Raw genomic sequence first — 24,382 nt, 5'->3', positions numbered from 1 at the left:
TAAAACAGTAAAAATGCAATAAAAATGGATTGTCTAATAAAATTAAATAATTTTATTTTTAGTATAACAATTTAAAAGCTTATTGATCAAACCCACTCATCTGAAGGAAAGACGTACATAATTTGGAGCATACAAATTACTGAGTACATATAATTCTTAAGTTTATACAATCTAAATAAGATTCAATGATATTAACAAAATAATCCTAAATTTAAAAATTTTCCTCATCTCTTCTATTTTACTTCGTTCACATACTTCTTTTTAGTAGCCCCGTTCCTAATTTCAAAGAGGTATGCTCACTGAAAGTACACTATTGACTGATAATTTTCCTGCTAGATGTTTTAACTAATGCATGGAATAGAACTTCCATATCATGTCTATAGCTCAAGTCAAATTAGAACATAAATAAATAAATAAATACTTTTTTAACCACTATTAAACAAAGGTAAAAACAAATGAAAGGAAACTTAAGCAAACACTTGGAATAGCAAAGCATAAAACTCACTACACATTATCATCGTCTCAAACTTCTTCTTCATGTATGCAATTTCCCTTTAACCTCCACAAACACCCATTTATATAACATATATAAACATTATTCGTCTTTTCCTATGCTGAGAACCTTTTCATATTTGCAACTTATCAAACTTAATTAGTGTTTTTGTACATTTTCAAATAATAATGTAAATGGGTTTCAACTTGTAATAAAAAGTGTAATTATAGTATATGATTTCTGTCTTACATGTAATTACAACTTTTCCATCTAATTTCATATATAATTAAATAAGGAAATAATTTTCATAAATTATTAGCGTAATTATGTAACTTTTCCATCTAATTCTATACATTAAATAATGTTATATGTTATTACACAATTAACAACTTTTCTAACCTTCATTTTATTTGGATATATATATATATATATATATATATATATATATATATATATATATATATATATATAGATTAGATGGTTAAGTTGACAACATGTAAGCCGAAGATGTTAAGAAATGGAATTTGAATTGTGCGAATAAATCAAATTCAACATTCAATCAATGGAAAAATAAGGAGACATAGGAGAAGAAGATGATGAATTTGGAAAATATTGAAACGATAATTCCAATTTTATAAAGTTAAATTAAAATTATAATTTTTTCGTGTGTGATTTTTACATGCATCACACAAATTGTTTACTAATACATATAAAAAGAATAAAAGAAAAAGAATCAAGAAGTTTGTTAATAAGGAATTAATTAAATTAAAATTAGAAGAATAATGTTAATTTAATAAGGAAGCATATTTTTAGGATTGAAATTTGAAGATTGGGATATTTAATATATATATATATATATATATATATATATATATATATATATAAAGAATAAAGAAGGTGTGACAGCTCACGGAAGCCACGACTTCGCTGGACCACTTCAGTGAGGTTGTGGACTACCTTTTGTCATACTTTTCTTCTACCCTAAACGCAGTAAACTTATATTAGTATCTACAAAATCTAACATTGTGTTATATTTGAATGGGTTTATGAAAATTTTGATTGTACTTTTAAAACCAATTAATTTGGAATAATATTAGAAAGTGAGTTTTAAAATAATTTAAAAAATAGCAAGAGAAACCGTACTTAATTAGCCAAAAATGTATATAGGCAGAAGAAAAGACCGCTCTCGCATATCCTCAAATTAAGAACTGGAGAAACCATTTCCATCTCCATCTCCATCTCCATCTCCATCTCCATTTCCATTTCCCAACTTATCCTCTTTCAGTTCATTTTCCCCAATTAGGTTTAAAATCTTTCTCTTCTTCTCCGGATTTTGCTTCCACCGATTCTACGCCGGTTCAGAACTTCATGCATTGCTGCCACAAAGTTAAGAATTAGGTATACACTTCCATCTCAGCTTCTTCTCCCTTTTCCTTATGCAACTTACTCCATCTTTGAACACTCCACAAGCCTTGAGGCGGTATCGACGGCTATTTATTGACTCACTTCTGTTTAATATTTTTTTTTTTATTGAATTTCATTGATTTTGTTTGTTTGTTTGTTTCTTTCGTAAATTGGCCATTTAATTCATGAGCAGAATCTACAGCAAGCTCAATTGTTCTTTAATTAGAACAGTTTTCTAGGTTTGGTTTTGTAATGGGAAGTTTTTTGTTTTATGATGAACCCACGATTAAACAGAATAAAGCTTTCTTTTCTGCAAGGGTATAGCTGGAGTAACTAAGAAGAACGAAGATGGCCGCATTTATTCAAGCAAAGATCTGCCCTAGGACTATTTCAACATTGGATAGAAGCTTAATAAGTGAAAATGGGCGTAAGTAACATCTCTTGTTTGTAAGCCCGTGAGTTAGCTTCTGTGTTGAATCTGAAACGTTGCCAAATATATTTGCAATTTATTTTTCTTAGCTGTTGGCCATTTATAGCATGTTTCAAGATTTTTTTGATGCTTGAAATATTCAAAATGTATTGCAGCGGAGGCTTTATTCCTGAATGCTGTATCATTCATACGTATTATAGGTCAAAACTCATTTTTAATTAGTAATAATCTTGTTCTTTCTTTGCAACAATTTGGCCCGTCCTACTATATTAATTTATAAATTGACTAGGGATCAAATTTGTTTACAAACTATGAAGACTAAATCATTATATTATACTAAACCTTGAAACATAATTTTTGACAAGATTTGGAAGTACAAGGACTAGTTAAAGTTTATGGATTGAATTATTACATGTAAGGAAGTTTAGAACAAGAGTATTTTTTAACCTATTTACAATTCTCTTGTTCTGAATCTGAATGCACCCAGACATAAGCTTCATTCTTGTACTATTTCTTTCTTGACCGTCTTATGCATCATAACAGGTAAACTACCATCCAGGTCTCAAGTAGCGCTTCCATCTCAAGAAATTTGTAGACGTCATTTGGTATGGAATGGCATGTCATTGGTTGTGTTTCTCACATTTAACAATGGATTGACACCATCTTCGGCCCACGCTGAAGAAATGCCAAATAACATGGAGGAAGAGGATAATGGAGTTATCGGGACGATCAAATCAATATTTGATCCAAATGAAAGAACCAAATCAGGGAAAGTATTGCCAAAGGCTTACTTGAAGTCTGCAAGGGAGGTGGTGAAGACACTGCGTGAGTCATTGCAGGAAGACCCCAAGGATGGTGCTAAATTTAGACGAACTGCAGATGCTGCAAAGGAATCCATTCGTGATTATTTAAGCAATTGGTTGGGGAAACAAACTCTTGTTCAAGAGGTATGACAAGGGAAAAACAGCTGATGCTACCTCATGAATGATGATCATAATGCCTTTATAATAACAACGCTCACTCACGTGCAGGAATCTTACGTTGTGTTGGAGAAAGCAATTAGGTCATTGGCAGGTTTTTATGCAAAGGCCGGGCCATCTGCGCCACTGCCAGAAGCTGTTAAATCGGATATTCTAGATGATTTGGATAAGGCTGAAGCATCCTTGTAAATGAAGAGCATTTTGAGGTCTAGATGAATATTTTTGTCAACATACTATTTCACCTCTTAGGTTTTGAGGTATTCAGCTACTTTTGTTGCTATTCTCCGCCAAAATGATCGTACAAAGGAATTTATTTTCAATGGATTGGGATTGAATTAGCATACACGGCTGCTCTTGTTTCTCACTTCACTTGTATAGTTGTATATCAGTTTTTTAGCGACATTGAAATGTATCAAATTTTGTTATAGAAGTACAATTTTGAACTGTCTAACATATGGATAAGCCATTTCTGTTCTAAAAAAGATATAGTAAGTAGAACATTTCAAAATCTTCAACCATGGCAGGTTGAGCCTTATTATTCAACGATGATTTCAAAGAGGAAGGCAATAGATATCTAATGCATAAATATTATTACAACAGTGATATATAACGAAAAACGATTCAAACTAAAGGACCAGTTAAATTCATATACATGTTCTATTATCAACCATACAAGAATCCATCTGCCACTCTTCCTGCTCAAGCATCCATCTACGTACTGGACCGAAGCAGCGGTGATCACTTTCATATGAAACATTGCTCCAATCAAAATCCCTAGGCAAAATAAGACGTCAGTTTAAATAATCACCACACCATGTCCAGACTTAGAATATAGGGTAAGGGAGACAAAACCTTACCGTATGCACAAGTTTTAACTTGGCATGTTCATGTCAACAAATCAAGTACGTGATAGAACCCCTTTTGAACTGCAAGACCAAACGACATTAACATTTTCAAAGCATGTCAGAATTAACCCTGTTGATTCTCCAAATACAAGACAGGAGAAATGTACAACCAAAATGAAAATCAACAAGTAGGATATCGTACCTGGGCACGGAACCAAGACGACGTGGGTCATACTCTGTTGCTTGTCTAAGGGCCCTGGCAAAGGCTTTGAACGTGGCTTCAATAATATGATGAGAATTCTTTCCAGCAAGCTGTTCATCAACATATTGTTTTTGGAAGAAAATTAATTTAGAACAGAAGATAGGTGCAATAACTGGACGTCCAATTCAGTTAGCTACTGTAATAAGATAAGAAAAACTAGGTTCATATAGGAACGCTATTTTTGGAAATCTTCCAAGAAGATTATTTGTGTAATACACAATTAGGACTATAAAAACAGACCAAGGTAAATGAGGCTAAGGTACATACAACACAAACTGAAGAGTTAATTTACTTTAGGCTCTACTCCATTATTTATAAAACTGCTCCAAATGTTTTTTTACCTGTCGAATGTGAAGAGTCATACCAGAAGTATTCACCAAAGACTGGAAGAAATGCTCCACCAACTATCAGATTACATTGAACAGAAAGTAGAAGTAAGAAACTATTATGGTATAAATTCAGCAAGAAGACGGCATGAAAGATGAAAGAAAAAAGAAATGCTTAGAACACCTGGGTATCATATGTTCCGACTCTCTGAGTAGGTATCTCTAAATCATAACTCAAATGTGGCCTGCCAGATAAATCCTGTATATCAACTCTAACCTAAGTTACTACAATGGAGAACGAACATAGTTAAAAAAAAAGAAAAAAAAAAAGAGAGTCTGTTGGATGACTATTTAGTTTTCGTTTTTTGAAAATTAAGTTGATAAACACCCATACTGCTGATGAGTTTATTTGTTTACTATCTACTTTTTGCAAATATTTTTTAAATTTAAACCAAATTTTGGTAAAGTAGTTTTTAAAAGTTGTTAACGATTTAGGGCTTTTACAATCTAAATCAAGTTTTTTTTTAGCTAAGAACTCAAATATTTAGGGGTTTTAAAATCTAAATCATTCTTTTTTTTTAACTAAGAAATGAAATATTTATTTCAGAGAGGTGAAAACCACTGTAAAGAGATGGTGAGAAAACAAGCTCAATTTTCAGAAACCAAAAATTATCAACAAAATCGTTATCAAACAAGTCTTTAATCTTTAGGACATTTGAGCATCCTCAGTGCTCTTAACCCTAGGTTTAGAAAGCTACTACAAGTTCTCCTTCCCATTTCCTAATCCTGCTACAAGTTCGCTAGCTTAAAAGCAAAAAATGTGTAGCTCTAACAATAGCATTTCTGCCCCCATCCCATTAGATTAAACTCTGAAACTATGGGGCTTTCTCCCTAATAAATGAGGCATTTAATTCAATTGATAACTACAATTTTCATTGATAAATGATCTAGCAGCCTCAATTAACACCAAAAAATAGGTGCATAGAGAAAAATATCAGATGGATCATACTAGTGATACGTGTACAAGTGCTTCATCAAGAGGAGCAGAGAAGTCTCCAAACCGGTAAATTCCTTTCCGATCACCAAGTGCATTCAACAAAGCCTATAAAGAAAGAAGATATAAGGTATTAAACTGCAGTAGTAAATAGATGACTAAACTGAGAATAGAGCTTTTTCCTGAAATCATGAAACAGAACCAGTTCATAAGCCATGGCAAACATTTTCATCAACAGAGAACATCTCCAGTCATACAGTAGAACAACAATCTAGAAAAATAAGAATTGAACTTTTGTAATAAGTAGTGCAATACCGATCCAATAGCGAGGGCAACATCTTCATTAGTGTGGTGATCATCAATGTGGATGTCTCCTGTGGCCCTTACGTGCACATCGAAGAGCCCATGTGAAGAAAGTTGCTAGCATGATCAAATAAAAACATTTACAAATTACTTATCAATCCAATAAAAAGTACAACAACCAGAATAAATAATGTTTGGACATCGAAATTTCAAATAAGAAAAGCTAAAAATCACTTCCTCTCAGCTAGGAAGGTTCATTGAGCATAGATTGAACGCAGCATAGTTACTTCAAAGAAACAGAGAAAACCGAAAATGAGTTCAGAATTGGGGAAACACTTACATCTAACATATGATCAAGAAATGGAATCCCAGTACTACTATCCGCAATCCCAGAACCATCGAGGTCTATCTTGACAGATACATTTGTTTCCTTGGTGACCCTTTTCACTTCGCCCACTCGAGGCCCTGAACTTTCAAATAGAAACATATTTCACTAGAAACCTCATGAGAAAAATCAATGAGTATAAATAAAAAATTGGGTTTAGGCTCGACCTGAAGCGGTTGAAGAAATAGCCGCCGGTGACCCGTTTCGTTCAGACGAAGAAGCAGAACATACTGTCCTAGTAAATTCCATTTTGTAATTGGGTTTAAGAGATAAAACAGAAGAGTGAAGATGGAAGGTCGATGAAGAAATCTGAGAAACCCTAAACCCAAATTTGGGTTTGAGTGGCATCAGCGAAGTGGGAGAGCTTAGTAGGCGGGGAGATGCCGAAAGCTCCATTGGAAAGGGTTCGACCAACCACGGCGGTCCCAGGTCGAAATTTGGGCTTGGATTTTTTTCTTTAATAATAAAACTTTGGAAAATTGGGGTTAATTTTGAAAATATAGTATTTTTTAAAAGTATTGACAAAATTAGGATAGGTTGGTAAGAAATGGCAAAAATGGTGTAGTTGGGCAAACTATTGTCATAGGGTGAAATTTTGAATTTGAAAGAAAATCGTGTACCCGGTACACGCTTACCATGGAAGTCGTTTACCCGGTACACGCTTACCATGAAAGTCGTGTATCAGGTACACGACTTCAACGTCAACACTTGGACTTTTGATCGTTCGACGTGGAAGGCACTGTGTGGAAGTCGTATAAGGGTACACGAACTTCCTAAGTTTTATTGTTTTATTTATTATTCTTATTATAATTAATATTATTATGTTTTTTATTATTATATTTATTATTATTATTATTATTATTATTATTATTATTATTATTATTACTACTACTACTATTATGTTTTATTATTATTATTAATATTATGTTTTATTATTAGTATTATTATTATTATCATTATTATCATCAAATTTTGTATATTTACAATTTGTTTACAAAAATTAATTATGTCTAGCAAATATTATGTTAGTTTCTTTATCAACAATTTAATATAATCTCCGTGTAATAGATGCATCGAGAAGTCTACAAACGATATAATCTAAATTTCAATTGAATAGAGAGAATTGTCTTGTACATTTTAAATTGAAATTTACAATAATTCTAAATTAATTTACAAAATTGTAATTATCTTCATCACTCTTGATGACATCATCGTCTTGTCGTCGTCTACGTCGCATGCGTCTACGATCTGTATCGGCAACATTGAGTCGTTGAGTTTGCTGTATAATTTGTTCTACAACTCTCGTAGTTCTGTCATATATGTTTCCCAAAGCTTCTATGTCGTGTTCCACGGAGAAAGCTGGTACTTCGTCAACAAAATCATATTGAAAGATTGCAAGTAATACAAACCAAATTAATGTTTTATTATTATTAAATGTATAAAATAAAGCATATTAAATCCTTACCATGCAATGATAAAAAGCGTTCTCTTGGGTGATGAAGCGTCTGGTAATCGACTTATACTAGAGAAAATAGTTCTCTAATACCGTCAGTTGGCTTGTCGTGGGTACTTCAACTAGAAAATTATATCGCGAACTCCACATCCCGATATGTTCCGCATGAATCCGACACCAATCTTGATCATGCTTACCCCTCAAATCTATTTGATGCAGGCTCAGATCTGTGTAACTAATCGCAGATGGCATTTACAACATATTAAACTGTCGCAACACGCAGTCTGGTTGATGCTTCTTGACCAGATGAAAACAAATCAATGGACCCACGTAAGTCCACACCGCTTGACCACTACAACATCTAAGAGGAAGCGATGCCATAATGTCCGGCGTGTACGGTGTCTAATTCATCTGTTGAAAAAAATAAAAGTCAGTATGCAACAAAAAATAGAACTATAAAACATTGGTATAATATTTTACTACCTGAGACTGTCTCAACCGATCAAATGTCCATCGATATGTCAGCAACATATTTGCTGATTGTTTAGATGTAGCTAGAAAACCGCTCCATCTATTTGTGAAATACACCATTAATAAATTATAGATATTGCAAATTGTATTAAAAGAACATGTATATGAAATAGTACCTAAAACTCAAAGGTCGACCATCTGAATGCTGCAGCAGTTTTTGTGGAGCTACAATGGAGAATCTGTCGTATGCCCAAACTTGTAGTAGCATTAATGGGCCCGCGATCTCTAAAGACTGTGTATTACTTGCACGATAGAGTTCCCTATACATGACTTCCCTGCATGTAGTACACATGGACAGAGCACGTGAACGAAGTCATGTACCGGGTACACGACTTCCCCGATACACGACAAATTAGGCAGTCGACGTTACTGTTGATTGCCACTTGTTGCGTCAGGTACGAAAATCGTGTACCTGGTACACAACTCCAGTTACAAGTCGTAGACCCAGTCTACGATTCTAGTCACATGTCGTGGACCCGGTCCACGACTCCGACCTGGAGTCGTGTACCCGGTCCACGAATTAGTGAAGTCGTGTACGGGGTACACGACTTCACTACTCTATTTTTGAAAATAATTTCCAGCCCACCCTATTTTTGACATTAATTTTAGAAAATACATTATTTAAAAAAAAATTGAAAAATTGTTATGACTAATATTTAGGGGTTTTTTAACCTCAGGTAACAAACCTAACAAAAGACAAAAAATTATAAACGGTAAATATTTTATCAAATGTTCTATTGATGAAATGTTCTCTAATAGCGTTTGATAAATTTTGCTAGATTTTTTTAAATAGTTTCGATATTTGTTAATTTTTAAAATACCCCTAAAAATAATTAACTAATTAATTAATTTGATAATGATTTAAACCTTTCTTTTTTCTAAAATAAAGTTAAAAACATGATTAAACCTAGAAATTAACCACAACAGAAGTTCTAGAGAAGACCTAACTAGGATAAACAATATTCTAGCAAGCCTCATGACGAGAGGGAAGGCCCTTACGATAAAGAAAGTTTACAGTAGAACATGTTAGAGAATGAACAACAAATAGCAAGAACACTTAAATAACCAAAAGAAACCATACTAAAATGCTTAGCAAGCACCATAATGGCATCCATCATATTCTTTGTTTCATATAGACTAATGTTTAAATTGTTCAGAGCCCGAATGATATCTATTGAGTTTAGCTTCATCAGGAGAGGTTGACACGTCTTCAAGAAGATAATAAAGACCAACCCTAATACCCTCCCTTCTAGGGCCTTAATAGGCCACTCTTATCAAATATTGAGAACCCAACGCAAATAGAAGAGTCTTAGGAGTCGCAAACAACCCACTCCAATCTGCTAAATTATTGGATTTTTTGTCATAAAACTCGTAATTTGTGAATGTTAAACTATTCTATTGTTCAATAAAGTTGTTGAAGTATTGTTCAATAAATTGTTGTTGAATAAAGATATTTGCTTATGAAAAATTTAGAATCCAATAAACAAGATTCTTTGACTATAGTATGAGTATTTGAACTTTATGTGGTGACATAAACGTGGATCAAGTTCAAATAATAATTTAAATGGTCCAGAGTATAAGAATAAGGTTGGGTATATTCTACGACACTATGGATGTAACACACTTTGTATTTAGTAAAAGCAAATTGATTCTAAGACGCTCATGTAAACACATGAGTGAGCGCATCCTATGATTGATCACTTGGGTAATTCGTTAATTGATTACAAAATAGTCACTTTTTCTTTATAACGTCATTAATTGATTAAAACTAATTATTTCAAACGATTGATGACTTAGGTAACCCGACTTTAATCTTGAGCTAACTATGAAATCCTGTCTACTCAAGATTATCCTTAGATCTCTGCATAAGTGAGGGTAGCTCATCAGCCCTGGCCAATAGACCTCCCATTTTAGAGGTAAGACCGGGTGGATAGCTAGGACGTAAGATGCAATACAAAACTCACTTCTGCACGCTTTTAAGTTTAGTGGATAGGTTGTTTCTTTAAGTACTTACTCTAAGTCTTGAACAAAAGGGGTGCCATCCTCTCATTAGCCCGAGAGAGATCCAATTTATAGGTTAAACCTTAAACTAATTGTTCATTAGAAAATCACATGAAGCTTAAGAACAAGATATGATCTTAGGGATAAAATGGTAAATTGACCCAACCAAGATTATGAACAACATGTGGAGGATTGACTTACAAATCATGGTTTTATCAAATGGACACAAATATATCTATAGTGAGAAGAGTACAACTACGAGTTATATTGGACAGTCTCGATTAGTTAACAAATGTTGATTCACTCAGTTAAAAATGTTTAGCCAGTTAATCACAGATTTTGGAGGTCATGATTTGTAGGTCCATTAAGTTCCTTTACTAACTCATTAGGATTTAAACTTAGAACAGAATGATCGAAAATTCAAATTGTTCGAATTAGTTAAGAAAATGAATCGTTAATAATATTCAATATAATTAACGATTACATATTGAGAGAGAAATGATAGTTTAAATGAGATTTAAATATAAAAAAATTGAATAAAGATTCGAATTAGGTTAAGCAGATTTGATCGAGATTAATGATGTTAAAAATAGTATAATTAATTTAATTCAATAAATATTAATAGATTAATTATAGGAGTCTTTTTACAAATAGAACAAAGCGGCAAAATATTTACACTATATACAACAATTCCGAAAACGGAAAAAGCCCAGGCCCACCGTATAAAATACCAAAAATGCCCCGTCAACAACAAGCGCGTGTAATATATTTGGTACAACAATGTGCAGGTAATATATTTGGTACACGATCGTTTAAATTTGGTCATTTAATTTGGCAATTATTTTTTAATTATTTCGCTTAATTTGGTTACACGATCATTTAATTTGGTTACGTTCAAAATTGGTTACACGATCGTTTAGATTTGGGTAGGCAAATCGTTTTTCATATGGTACATGATCCTTTAGATTTGGCTAAATGAATTTTTTTTAAAAAATTTGTATGCGATCGTTTACTTTTTTTTACACGACCGTTTAGACTTGGCTAAATGATTTTTTTAATTCTTTTGGTATACGATTGTTTAGATTTGACTGAACAATTTTTTTCAAGATTATTTTGGTACATGATCATTTAGATTTGGTTAAACGATTTTTTTTAATTCTTTAGGTACACAATAGTTTATTTTTTTACATTATCGTTTAAATTTGTCTACACGATCATTTATTTTTTTAAGATTCTTTAGTACACGATCGTTTATATTTGGATAAATGATTTTTTTTAATTACTTTGGTACGTGATCATTTAGATTTATCTACTGTTGGTTTTTTTTACACGATCGTTTACATTTGGCTACTCCAATCTAAACGATTTTTTTCAAGATTCTTTATACAAAATCTTTTAGATTCTGCTATTTTTTGTACACGATAGTTTAGATTTGGTTATTCACATTCAAACGACGTAAAAAAGAAGAAGAAGAAAAGAAGAAAGACGATGGAAAAATCGAAGAGAAAAAAAAAGAAAAGGAAAAGAAGAAAGACAATGGAAACATTAAACAACGTATAAAAAGAAGAGGAAAAGAAGAACGATGATGGAAAGAAATCGCAAAGGAAAAAAAAGAAGAAAGATGATGGAAAGAAATCATAGTGGAAAAAAAAAAAAGAAGAGGAAAAGAAGAAAGATAATGAAAGAAATCGCAGCGAGGAGGAGAAGAAAGATGGAAGGACAAACCTGAAATATTTAAAAAATAGCTAATTTTATGTGCTCTGTTACACGGACCGTAAATAGTTTGGTGTTTTGTTACCTTCATGAAAATTTTTCTTAATTGTATAATTATTTAATTAAATAGCTAGATTTTTGGAATTTTATAATTTTAAAAAATCGAAGGTCAGTTGTCTTCCTCACCTACACATACAAATCCCATAATGTTTTAGCTAAATTTAAAACTAATTGTAAGTTTGCATGTGATTTAACTATTTAATGCACAATTTGATTGTGTAATTTGGATGATGAATCTTTTTTATTTTTTGGAAAAATTATCAACAGTTCATAAACTCATTTCTCTAAAAAAAAACTCACAAAATTATCACCTTCTTGGTTCCACAATTTAGTCTAAACCTACATATCAGTAGAGAATTAATCATATGAAAGCCCTAACATTTGAAAATTAGTAACCCAATTGGTGAACCCCTAATATCAAATTCTAAAACCCCCAAATCAATTTGACAACAATCGGAGGGAATGAATTAGATTTGGATTACCATTTGACCAAAGACCAAGAGATAAGGAGAGCTAGTTACCTACCCCAAGTTCGAACGCTCCACAAGCAAGATGATCAAACTTACCTGAATGTTCTTCGCTATAACTCTGAATCAAGAATTGCAAAAAGTTGGTGACGAGGTTCTATCATCTAACATAGAATTTCTATTGATAGAAAAAACTCTAAAACATCAATAAAAAAAAACAAATATGTTGTATTTGGTTTTCCTATTTTAAACACTAAAAGAGGACATAAAAAGTCCATTCTAACTCAAAGGAATTAAAACACAAATAAACATATGTCGGTCCAATAATAAAAACCAAAAAATAAGATACGATTATTGTGGTTTTGAAACGTGTGATTGGTCCTAGAGGTAACACAAGGAAATCCTAGTTCATACCAAGAAGACTCTTGTGGTTGTTAACATATGATTTAATGAAATTTCATCAAGATTTGAAAGAAAATTTTAAGCTTCAAAGGTAAGTGTTCAAAAATCTTAAGTTTTCCCAATTTTCTTAAAGTACTTAGTTCTCAACATTCATGAAAGTTTGATTCTCTTCCGCTAGCATGTTAATATAAAATTTACCAACTTCTTGATGTTGTACCAAGAGGCATTGACATTGAACTTCATGCAACCACTACAAGAGATGTGGGTACTCCCGACGCACAAATACGTCGGCGAAAATGCAAAGAACGTCGGGAAAGGATATCCCGACGTACAAAACGACGTCGGGAAGAACGTCGGGGGAAATGCGTCGCGAGAGGCTTTCCCGACGCCGAATTGGTACGGCGTCGGGAAAGGCTTTCCCGACGCCGTGGGATGCGTCGGGAAAGCCGGCGTCGGGAAAACCTTATTCCCGACGCCGTTTATGCCGACGCATCTCACGGCGTCGGGAAAGCCTATTTTCCGACGTTTTTTTTCCCGACGTAATGAACGTCGGGAAATATTTTTTATATATTTTTTTAAATATTTTATTTTTACTTTTTTCCTTATAATATTTTGCTCAAACATTCACAATGATGTTCGGATTGCTCAAAAAAATTTGGCGACGTTTTGGATTAAATTAATAAATATACAAACACAAATTAAAACATAGAATTAAAATTAATAATACGAATAAGTTGATTACAAGAAAATATAGTTTTCAATATACAAAAAACATAAACATAAGACCCAATCTCCCAACGAGGTGCGTATGCGCGTCATTCTACACCTTCGGTCCTAAAAATGGTATAAAAATAACTAAGTTTAATACATAATTATATATTGCAAAAACTTAAGAATAATAGAGACATATACGACGTACCGCAGGGCTAGGGATCATGTGGTGGTCCCTGTTGTGCACGAGTTAGGTCTTCAATCATCTTTTTCATAGCTTCCACTTGTGAAGCTAATGCTTGGTGATTTCTATCTTGTACTTCAATCCGTTCCAAAGCTTCATGAAGTTTAGCTTGTAATTCAATCTCTTTTTGTGTGGACTGCGAACAAGATGTCGACGAACTGCTTGCACTTGCCGTTCTGCGGGCCTTCGGCTTGGGTCCCCAACCAAGGCCTTTTGAGTAGCCTGGTCGTCGACCCAACACCTGATCGCATATCTCATCCTCAGAGAGTGGCTGACTACCCTCTGGGGTAGGCTGGGATTGGAGTTCCAGCATTTGATTCTGCAACAAATTTAAAAATTATGTTAGGTAACGCGCTAAAATATATAATAAAAGTGGATAATTAATAAGGGTATAACTTACATGCGCATCCTCGGCGGCCTGCGACACGAATGTCCCAGCTCGAACGTGTGTTTCCCGGAACAATTCCACACGATCGACCGGCTGCCCTCTTCTTTCAGCGAGCTCATACTGTCGTTGTAGAAACGACTTCGACCCGCTACTATGATTGTAAGGCTGCTTCTGTCGAGCAGCCTTGTTTGTCCGTGATTGCTCCTGCATTAAAACAATTATATTGTTTATTTCTTATACATATAAAAACTTGTTATCATAATTAATCATGACAAATACCTGGAATGCACGGCTGATATAATGGTCGCAGAGGAAGTGCCAATCCTCATCACGTCCAACCAATGCGTTTGGTGGGTTGGCACGAGCCTCCTCCGGGTCGCTGTACTTTTTGAAATGTTTATGACAGTCGGCCCGGAACTCTTTAAAGGTCGTGAGCATCTGATGCTCAACAAACCTGTTCATTGCTTGATCGTTGAAATCAAGCACAAAGAATCGCTGCACATTACAAACATAACACATTAGATTGGTTAAAGTTAGATATGTTTCAAATGAAATCATATATAAATGTGTAGTGCATTTAATTACCTGGAGGTCGCCCTTGACGACCTCAATGTATTCTCTCCCAACGTCCGTCCACTTAAGACAGCGGACGGGAAATGTCTTTCGCACGCACACGCCTATCGCTTGGCTGAAGCGAACGGCGTGTGGAGAAATAGGCTTCTCCGCTCCAGGGGCGATCGTCATCGGAATGCGCCCATTTATTGCAACGTGGCGCTCTAACTCCAAGAGTCGAGACTGCGCACGTCTCCTAGGAGTCGGGGTCGTTTGTTGAGAAGAAGACCCTGCTCAATAAATAGACAATAAGATATAAAGTTAGGAACCCCTACATGAAATATTTGTAAGTTAAAAATGAATAAAATTCTTAGACTCACCCGTATTGTCGCCCACAGATGACGACCCTCCCGCAATGTTATCTAAATCCTCCTCAAACTGGAGGAACATATCGTCCGTCTCCATAAAACTTGATCGTCGATATGACATAATGACTATGGACATATAAAAAACAAACATTCAATAACCAAATACAAACACATAGCTAGAATCAAAATATATAAACTAGATATAAATATGTGCATACGTGGTTTAATTTGTCACTATAATTCCTCATCGCATTGGAAACGCTGCTCTTAAAAGTTCTAACAACATGTCGAACGACTTGTTACTCCAACCATTTAGAACTTTCACATGCATCAACTTAACCAAAAAATTCAACGACGAAAATTCAGAACAACCGGGGTACAACTCATTACATGCTTGATTCAATAAGTCCTGAAATATATTATTTGTTGTATCTTCATCTATATTTACCCCAACATTCATCGCCATTTCATCTTCCAAACGAAATTCCTCTATTTCCTCTTCATGTTCTATAGGGGCTTGTAAATCATTTAGCATACCAAAGATATCACCTTCTTCATTAAATTGTGTACTACTAGTTCCTTCATTAAAAGGATTACTACTAGTTCCTTCCTCAAAGTTTTCTGTACCTCTATAGCTTAATGACTCTCCATGATACACCCATTCTGTGTAGTAGGGGGATATTCCTATAGTCAGCAGATGTCTTTCCACACCCTCTAATGAGCTCCAATTTAAATTCAAACATCTCTTGCATGGACACCTCAATCGTCCGTAAGCATCAACGTGAAATTTGGCAAATTCTAAAAATTGGGTCACTCCATGTCTATACTCAAGGGATAACTTATTTCTAAGTTTCATCCAACCCTTATCCATAACTGCAGGATAGCCAACACAACCTAATTATTAACAACACAATACTTCAAAATATCTTCACATCCTACAAACCCCTCCAAACTACAAAGGCTACCATAACTGCAGGATAGCCAACACAACCTAATTATTAACAACAAAATACTTCAAGCTATCCTAACTACCACCCCTTGATACCAGCAAATTCAAAACAAAAAAGGCTACCATAACTGCAGGATAGCCATCCCAAACATAAACAAATTCAAAACAAAAAAGGCTACCATAACTGCAGGATAGCCATCCCAAACATAAACAAATTCAAAACAAAAAAGGCTACCATAACTGCAGGATAGCCATCCCAAACATAAACAAATTCAAAACAAAAAATGCTACCATAACTGCAGGATAGCAAAAACAAATCTTAACACACATATTACATTCCCAATTCAATTTAACTATTAACTCCCCCCCCCCCCCCTTCAAATTTCAATTTTTCATTCAACTATAAATTCCCCTCCCCCCCCCCCCCCCAATCTCAATTTTCAATTTAACTTAAACCCCCTCCCTCCAATTCAATTTTAAATTTAACTATTAACTCCACTCCCCCCCCCCCTCTCCAATTTCAATTTTCCATTCAACTATAAATTCCCCTCCCCCCCCCCCCCCCAATCTCAATTTTCAATTTAACTTAAACCCCCTCCCTCTAATTCAATTTTAAATTTAACTATTAACTCCACTCCCCCCCCCCTCTCCAATTTCAATTTTCCATTCAACTAAATTCCCCTCCCCCCCCCCAATTTCAATTTTCAATTTTCAATTTTCAATTCAAATATAAACCCCCCTCCCAATTCAATTTTCAATTTAACAATAAACCTCTCCCCCAATTCAACCCCCATTCAATTTTATTCAATTTTCTAAAACAAAAATCCTAAACCATTCAAATTTCAAATTTCAATTCAACTACAAATTACACACACTCTATACAAAAATACATTTAACAAACAAAAATCTATTCCAAAAGAAAATCCTAAACTAATTTTCATAAAAAATAACCCTAAACTAATTTTTATCAAAAAAAAACCCTAAAACATAAACTTAAATCAAATAAATTTACATATTTCACTTACCTAACGTGGCAGACGGCGACGAGGAACAACGGCGAGGGCGGTCGGCGACGGACGGCGGCGGAACAAAAGGAAACAACGGCGGCAAGGCGACTTCTTCTTCTTCTCCTTTCTTTTTCTCCTCTCCTCTCGGCTTCGGTTCTGTATTCACAGAACCGAAATGAATTTAAAGGGGATTTCCCGACGCAGTCACGAGGCGTCGGGAAATCCCCCAAAATGCGTCGGGAAAAGGGGAATTCCCGACGCTCATTAAACCCCTTTTCCCGACGTTTTACGTGGCGTCGGGAAAAACCCCTATTCCCGACGCCTCTCCCGACGCACTGTGCACGGCGTCGGGAAAAGTCCCTTTTCCCGACGTATTGTTGCCGACGCCTTCGTGGTGCGTCGGGAAAGATTGTTTTCCCCGACGCATCTCCCGACGCGTTATTGATGGCGTCGGGGAAAGCCCTTATTCCCGACGTTTTTTATGCCGACGTGATTTTCGGCGTCGGGAATGGGCCATTTTCTTGTAGTGAACCACTCGGAGGGGAGATCATTTTTCTTGACTCACTCGACTTTCTAACCTCACTAAGTTCGACTTTTCGGCAGGCTTAACAAACAAGAAGATTGTGAGACCCGTACCTAATTTAAGATATTAAATTTTGGTTAAGTATGGAAATTAGGCATTTTAGGTGAATGAATGTGGAGAGAAGTTAATTTTTAGTGTTGAAGCAAGACTACGCGAGAAGAGGTTGGCAATTGAGTTAGTTCGCGAGAAGGGTTTTGTGATAAGATTTTTGAAGGTTAAGTGTTAGTATGCGGTTAAGGTTCTTCACGAGTAGGCAGACTAGGCGAGAAGGAGTAAGAAAGTTTTTCGATAATTTTCTAAGTTTACTTTATGGGTCACGTGTAGGAGTTTAAGCTAAACATGTTTAAGTTAAACATAAGATTCACACCGTATACCACTAATAGTAGGAGTTGGAAAGTTATTGAGGGTTTAAAGATGACTAAGTTGATTTAGAACTAGTATAAATAGAAGTCTTCAGCCAGATTATTGAGAATTATTACTTTGAAATTCTGAAGAGAAAATTAAACTGTTGAAGTGCTGTTGAAGTAAGGCGAGAAGAAGAAGAAGATAGGCAATTGAAGCTTAAGTAACCAAGTTTTGTGAGTGTTTTCTTTCAAAGTGTTTATACGATAAAAGCTTTCTTTAAATGTAGTTCTGATTTGAAATAATGATTTCAATACAAGTGTTTCTAAAGGGATTTTGAATAAAAGTGTGTTGTTATGTTTAAAGAATGATATGTGTTTAAATGATTATGAAATGATGTTCAAACCATTAATCCTCTTCCTCTCATTGAACTAACTGTTATGTGTACATAAAGAGTAAAGACAACCATGTATAGAAGGCGTGCATGGTGGAATAAGATGGAACAATGCATAAAAGGTGTGCATTGCGCTTCAGCCTGAGCAACAAGGGAATAAATCAGGATATTCTCGAATGCTATTGATGAAAAGGCCATCTCGATAGTCTAAATGCGAGATAATGAGTCTTTGCGTAGAGAATGATTCAGGTTCTTGGTGAAAGGAATGTATTTATGACTAATGTGTGTTACGTGAAATGTATGTTTATGCGAAATGATATGTTTATGTTAAAAGATGTGTTTAAGCAATTTAAATTGAGCAATGATGTTTATGTTGGAATTTATGTCCTAAAACTTGTAGTTTATAGTTAAAATTATATTCTATTTAATAAAATGGTTATTTAAAACTTATTAGTAAAAATAGAATACTGTAATCTTGAATTCAATAAACTAAGGTTCCAAATCTATCTTGTAGACTTGAACTTTATGTAGAGCCATAAACGTGGATCAAGTTCGAGTTTATAGCCTAAACGGTTTATAATATATGAATAAGGTTGGGCGGTTTATTCTAAGAACACTATGGATGCGGCTCGCTTTGTAGTCAGTATAAATGATGTGATTCTAAATTGTTCATGTAAAGATATGAAAGTGGGAGCATCCTAGGTAATGTAAAGAGTTTACATAAGACTGAAACCATGAAATAGTCATTTTTAAGTTATAAGACCCTTGACTGTATAAAACTGACTATTTCGACTATTGATGACCTAAGTAACTTAATCTTAATCTTGAGCTAACTATGAACTTTTGTCCACACAGAATTATCCTTAAGTCTGCATAGGTGAGAGCAGCTCAACAACGCTGGACCAATAAGCCTCCCATTTCAGCGGTAAGACCGAGTAGATGACTAGGGACATAGGGTGCAAGACAAATTTAACTCCTCCCCGTTTTAAGGTTATTAGATATGTTACTCCCTTAAAAACTAAATCCAAGTCTTGAACAAGGGGCTCCACCCTCTCATTGGCCTGAGAGAGATTCTATTTATAGCTTGGACCTAAAACCAATTGTTCAATAGTGGATCATTGAGACTTAAGGAACAAGATGTAATCTTAAGGGTAAAACGGTATTATGACCCAATCGAGTTTACGAGCAACCTGTGAAGGATTAACTTACTGATCATGATTATATCAAATGGATAAAAATATATCTATAGTGAAGGGAGTGCAACTAGAGAACTTCAGTGGAATGACTCATTAGTTAACGAATTTTGATTAGCTCGACCTAAAAGGGTTTAGTCAGTTAATTTCAGATTGTTGGAGCCCATGATCTATACATCCTTTATGTTTTCCTACTAGCTCATATGAAATTAACTTAGAACAATATGTAGGAATAATTCAAATTGTTTGAATTTGGTAAAGAGAGAGAAACCGACAAATATATTTGATATAGTCGTCGGTTATAAGTTTGAGATAAAGCGTTATGTTTAAATGTGATTTAAATATTAAAAATATAAATATAAATTCATATTCGAAAGCTCCGAATTAATGAAAATGATCAAAGTAAAGTCAAAATGTTTACTTTTGACTTTAAAAAGTCAAACTTTGACCAGCTTTATATTCAAATGTGATTTGAATTTTGGAAAAATGGATGCAGATTCATGCTTAGGAGATCAAAATTAGTCAAGATGGACAAAATGGTAAAAAGTCAAAATCTTGACTTTTTACTTTTTACTTTGACTTAGTAGGCCAAATGACCATATTGCCCATTGACTAAGTTAGTGGAAATATCTAACATTTTGTTGGATAATTCCACTAACACTTAGTGGGATAAGTGGCTACTGGGATGTAGACACCTAACCTACTAAGTTCTATTAATGGACAGTGGAATGTTAGGTGTGATGAGATTTTATGAACTAATTACATTCATTTTTTCATGTAATTAGGTTATAAATAGGCTTGATTTCAAATGTGAAAAAACTTATTTTTTGCCAATTTTATAATTTTGAATTACATTTTTTCTCTCAACAACTTTTTTTCTCTCCCTAATCTCAACCCTAAAATTCTACCTCTAATTTCCATATATCTCTCTTATTTTCTTCACTTAACGGGTCCCACAACCCAATTCTAAGTCAGAAGAATAGTAGGTCAACACTAGAGGTGATCCCATTCGAGTTCGTGAGGAGATATTGAGGATTTCAGAAAGCTTCAAAGATACATTTTCGATTAACCTTAATTTCGTTTAATTAGGATAGTTGATGCATGTTAATCTCTAGTTTAGATGCAATTAGAGTAAGATTTGATCTGTAATTCTGGTGCACATATATCATATTCCATCAGTTTATGAAAGATATTTCGCAAAAAAGATTTCTTTAAACCTTACTAAGTCTTTTGACTTATGTTTTTAAGTTGTACTCCCCAGGTTTACCGGGCGTTAAGGCCAAAGTAAAGAAAGGGTGAGGGGCTTGCTAGGCGAGAAGAGGCTGTCAAGGCATTTTAATCTAAGTTACAGTGTTGTTTTGTAATTTTACCAAGTGTTGTAAACATACGACTTAAGTAATAAAAGTTTAAGGATTGGTTACTTCTTTGTGTTAAGTTGTTTATCGTCATAAGTTTGTGTTTTAAGTTTAAGGGTAAATTGCTAGGTGAGATAGCAAAACTTAAGGACCTCAACTTGACTGTTTTGGCGTTAAACGCGTCAAGATACTCCAAGTCATACTGCGTCTCGTATGGCGAGTGACAAAGACCCCACCCTCCTAAAAAAATTACTAAATTAAGCATAAACTTAGCACCTCACTCCCTACATAATTAACGATATTTTTACAAACATTCCTAAACTTCATCATCTTGACTTTAGGCCCTGAAGATAGAAGTTGGTTTCTGAAACTCCAAAGGCTCCACAAGACAAACAAGCCAAGTAAGATAGGAAAGTATTCACACCACACACGAAGAAAAAACTTACGACACAACCACAAAACATGATTGGTAGTCTCCTTTGATCACCAACAAAACAAACAAAGAGTTTAATATCAATTCAACACTGTTAACGAAAAATTGTTTAGAAAGATTTTTTTTTATATATATATTTAAGATGGTATTTTTGAAGCCTCTTTAAATACCCATAAATTCAATTGTGGGTTTGGGCTCCAAGGGGTACCCATGTTTTGGAGAGGGAGAGGAGATAGGCAAAAGTGGCTTTGCGATATCTCCACACGCATCGTCGTCCATCTGTCCAGTCGGGTGTAATGAAGTGAGGAATAATATATATATATATATATATATATATATATATATATATATATAATGAAACCGGGTTTTCATTTTTTTCCAAAAACTGTTGGATTTAATTAATAAACGTTTCATATTTAATTTTGTGAGCCGTTGAGCTGTTTTCAACCGTTGGACCATTTTGTTTTGACCGTAATAATATCCAGACCGTTGGATCGTTTTTTACCGTTCAATCATAAATACCTTACCCTTGCAAGGCTCCCTCATCTGCTATATATATATATGTGTGTGTGTGTGTGTCTTCCCTTCTCATTTGGATATCCACCGAAACACATAACCTCTCATATTCTCCCTCAAAGTTCTTCTCTTTTCTATCTCCCTTACTTTATTACATTCTTTTAAGTTTTTCGAGCAATAGTATGTAGTGAGTGTTGGTATACTGATTGGTTCCAGTGTAGTTTCTATCGGCGAATTAGTGACTATTTTATTCTAGGGACGACGGGACACTTTACATTTGTTTGTACATCCAAGCAGAGCTCCAAAACGTCCTAAATAGAGCGAGATCCGCGATTTAGCCATTTTGTTAACGTGCTTCTATTTTGCAAGTTTTCCTACTACGGCGTTTAGCTCCAACAAAATGCAACAAACACTTTTGAATCTTTCTTCCGGTTGGAATGCAATCCTTAATTATATTAATTATCTCCAAACACAAACCTTTTGTTCTATGAACGACCTCAATTTTCTAAAACTTTTTCCACAAACTCCATTCCTCCACTGATCGTACATGAGGTCTCATTTTAGGACACAATATGATTAACAAAGTGATAAGCACTATTTTGATTGGTTTCAACTTTTGTTACTCTCTTTTCTTTTACATTAACGAATTGTCTCTATCTTTTTTGCACGAGTTTATTTTAATCTTTTTTTTTTACTTTTGATAATTCAATTTGAATGTTAAGTCCATGTAAAAAAAAACTTCAAATTTTGTAATCAAATAAAACTATATTTAACTTTTATTTTTTGTTTGATGTTGTCAAGGATCGAAAAAATCGCTATAAATAGGCCATATGTCATCAAAATGGTATGTTCAATAGCGATAATAGGAGGTAGATCCTTTCTTGATGAAAAGTCGCAATATGATGTTGATACATCAATTATAGAAAAATATTCATACAAAATTTAGGAAGCCTAGATATATTGAGATATTTTATGAAAATAACGACGAAATATTGTGAATTTTTCGACTTAATATCACAGATATTTTGCAGATATTCAGTGGCTGATATATCATTAGATGCCTATTTTTTTAAAAAAAAAACAATGGTAAAGATTAAAATATATTATCAATTTTGAGTTTTAAAATTGTTTATAAAAATTTTCCAATTATCAGCATATTCCAATATATAGTTTGAAAAATAGCGTGAGATAATTAGATAAACCTTTAGTTAATTCTAAAGTAAATAACTATTGTAATAGCTAGAGGGACAACAGAAGAGTCTAATATAAGAAATTTTGGTAACCCAGTTTGGTTAATGTTGCCTATGTCTGGGGAGCTGCGCACAACCCTGATGAGTAATATTATTATGATTCACACATAGTCAATATACATCAATACAACAAATGTTCTCTGATTAACTATATGACTATCTTAACAAGCTTAATAGCTTACAACTCCAGGCTCCCTCTGAATATTCGAGCGAAACTTCTTGACGACGTCTTCATACTCCCCCTGAGTTTAAGGTGACCACTTTGATCACAGTTTCCTCTTTCTCATTACTCATCATAAGAATCATCATAGATCAACACGTCGAGACCATAGATAGATAGTCGCATTACCTTCTTTCGCTCATAGTTATTGCAATACAGATTTTACTAACAGCTCCAAAAGCTTTCTTCGTTGATCAGTCGTACCAGAACCCACAAGTTCCGTAGTGTGTATATATATTTCCTCAAAGATAATCTAAAAAATATAAGATTTCTAAAATAACACTAGTAAAAATTTGGGTTTTAACGACACTGCAAATCAAAACATTGTGTCATTAAAAATAAAAAAGGGTTAGGGTAGGAGTAAAATGTGTCGTTGAAAATAGAAGTGACACATTATTCCTTGACACAATTCTATTGTCATAATTTAATTTTTCTTGACACATTTAAAGTGTCATTAATTAACGACAAATTCTTTGTGTCATTAAATAAATTTTGAAATAAAAAAACCAAAAATTCAAAATTTTTCAATTCCCTCTTCACGAGACATTCAAAAAGAGTTTTACAATTTGTTCAACCTTTTCTCTCTCTCCTTACCAAAAAATAGAAAACAATGTAACTCATCTTCGAATCTAAGAGACTGTCGTCAAATCCACTAATCTCACACCGTCGAACAAGCAAACATTATCTAAGGGACTACCGTTGAACCCACCAATCTAAGAGACTACCGTCGAAGAATCTTGGCTGCTCTGATTTCTCTTCTCTCTCGACTACTAGAAAAATGGGTTTTAATGACACTACCAATCAAGGTATTGTGTCGTTGAAAATAAA

General features: G+C 34.1%; 3 protein-coding genes across 5 annotated transcripts; 1 reads left to right on the top strand and 2 right to left on the bottom strand.

Moving 5' to 3' along the window:
• Window positions 1-1,643: 1,643 nt before the first annotated feature.
• Window positions 1,644-3,758, top strand: LOC103489666 (photosystem II D1 precursor processing protein PSB27-H2, chloroplastic). 3 transcript variants are annotated; one of them, XM_008448926.3, is made up of 4 exons: window positions 1,644-1,891; window positions 2,222-2,324; window positions 2,871-3,274; window positions 3,359-3,758. In XM_008448926.3, exons 2-4 carry the CDS (start codon window positions 2,246-2,248, stop codon window positions 3,494-3,496), a joined length of 621 nt encoding a protein of 206 aa, XP_008447148.1. In that variant the 5' UTR covers window positions 1,644-1,891; window positions 2,222-2,245; the 3' UTR covers window positions 3,497-3,758. The 3 variants fall into 3 exon arrangements, with proteins under 3 accessions (XP_008447148.1, XP_008447147.1, XP_008447146.1); XM_008448925.3 differs by having other exon boundaries at window positions 1,651-1,891; window positions 2,199-2,324; XM_008448924.3 differs by having other exon boundaries at window positions 1,653-1,891; window positions 2,215-2,324.
• A 49-nt stretch (window positions 3,759-3,807) lies between these two features.
• LOC103489667 (imidazoleglycerol-phosphate dehydratase 1, chloroplastic) lies at window positions 3,808-6,877 on the bottom strand. The gene is made up of 9 exons (XM_008448927.3): window positions 6,590-6,877; window positions 6,378-6,502; window positions 6,050-6,154; window positions 5,750-5,842; window positions 4,925-4,999; window positions 4,756-4,818; window positions 4,355-4,464; window positions 4,165-4,233; window positions 3,808-4,081 (listed from the first exon to the last, which is right to left on the bottom strand). Exons 1-8 carry the CDS (start codon window positions 6,816-6,818, stop codon window positions 4,206-4,208), a joined length of 828 nt encoding a protein of 275 aa, XP_008447149.1. The 5' UTR covers window positions 6,819-6,877; the 3' UTR covers window positions 3,808-4,081; window positions 4,165-4,205.
• Window positions 6,878-13,747: 6,870 nt separating this feature from the next.
• Window positions 13,748-17,444, bottom strand: LOC127148134 (uncharacterized). Its single transcript, XM_051081089.1, has 7 exons — window positions 17,287-17,444; window positions 15,325-15,438; window positions 14,978-15,234; window positions 14,672-14,887; window positions 14,405-14,596; window positions 13,969-14,323; window positions 13,748-13,883 (listed from the first exon to the last, which is right to left on the bottom strand). The coding sequence occupies exons 2-6, from the start codon at window positions 15,431-15,433 to the stop codon at window positions 13,976-13,978; spliced, it is 1,122 nt and encodes a 373-aa protein (XP_050937046.1). The 5' UTR covers window positions 15,434-15,438; window positions 17,287-17,444; the 3' UTR covers window positions 13,748-13,883; window positions 13,969-13,975.
• Window positions 17,445-24,382: the final 6,938 nt, after the last annotated feature.

This window comes from Cucumis melo, chromosome 1 (assembly GCF_025177605.1).
Source record: "Cucumis melo cultivar AY chromosome 1, USDA_Cmelo_AY_1.0, whole genome shotgun sequence".
Lineage (NCBI taxonomy): Eukaryota > Viridiplantae > Streptophyta > Magnoliopsida > Cucurbitales > Cucurbitaceae > Cucumis > Cucumis melo.
This window is presented reverse-complemented; position numbering and strand designations above follow the sequence as displayed.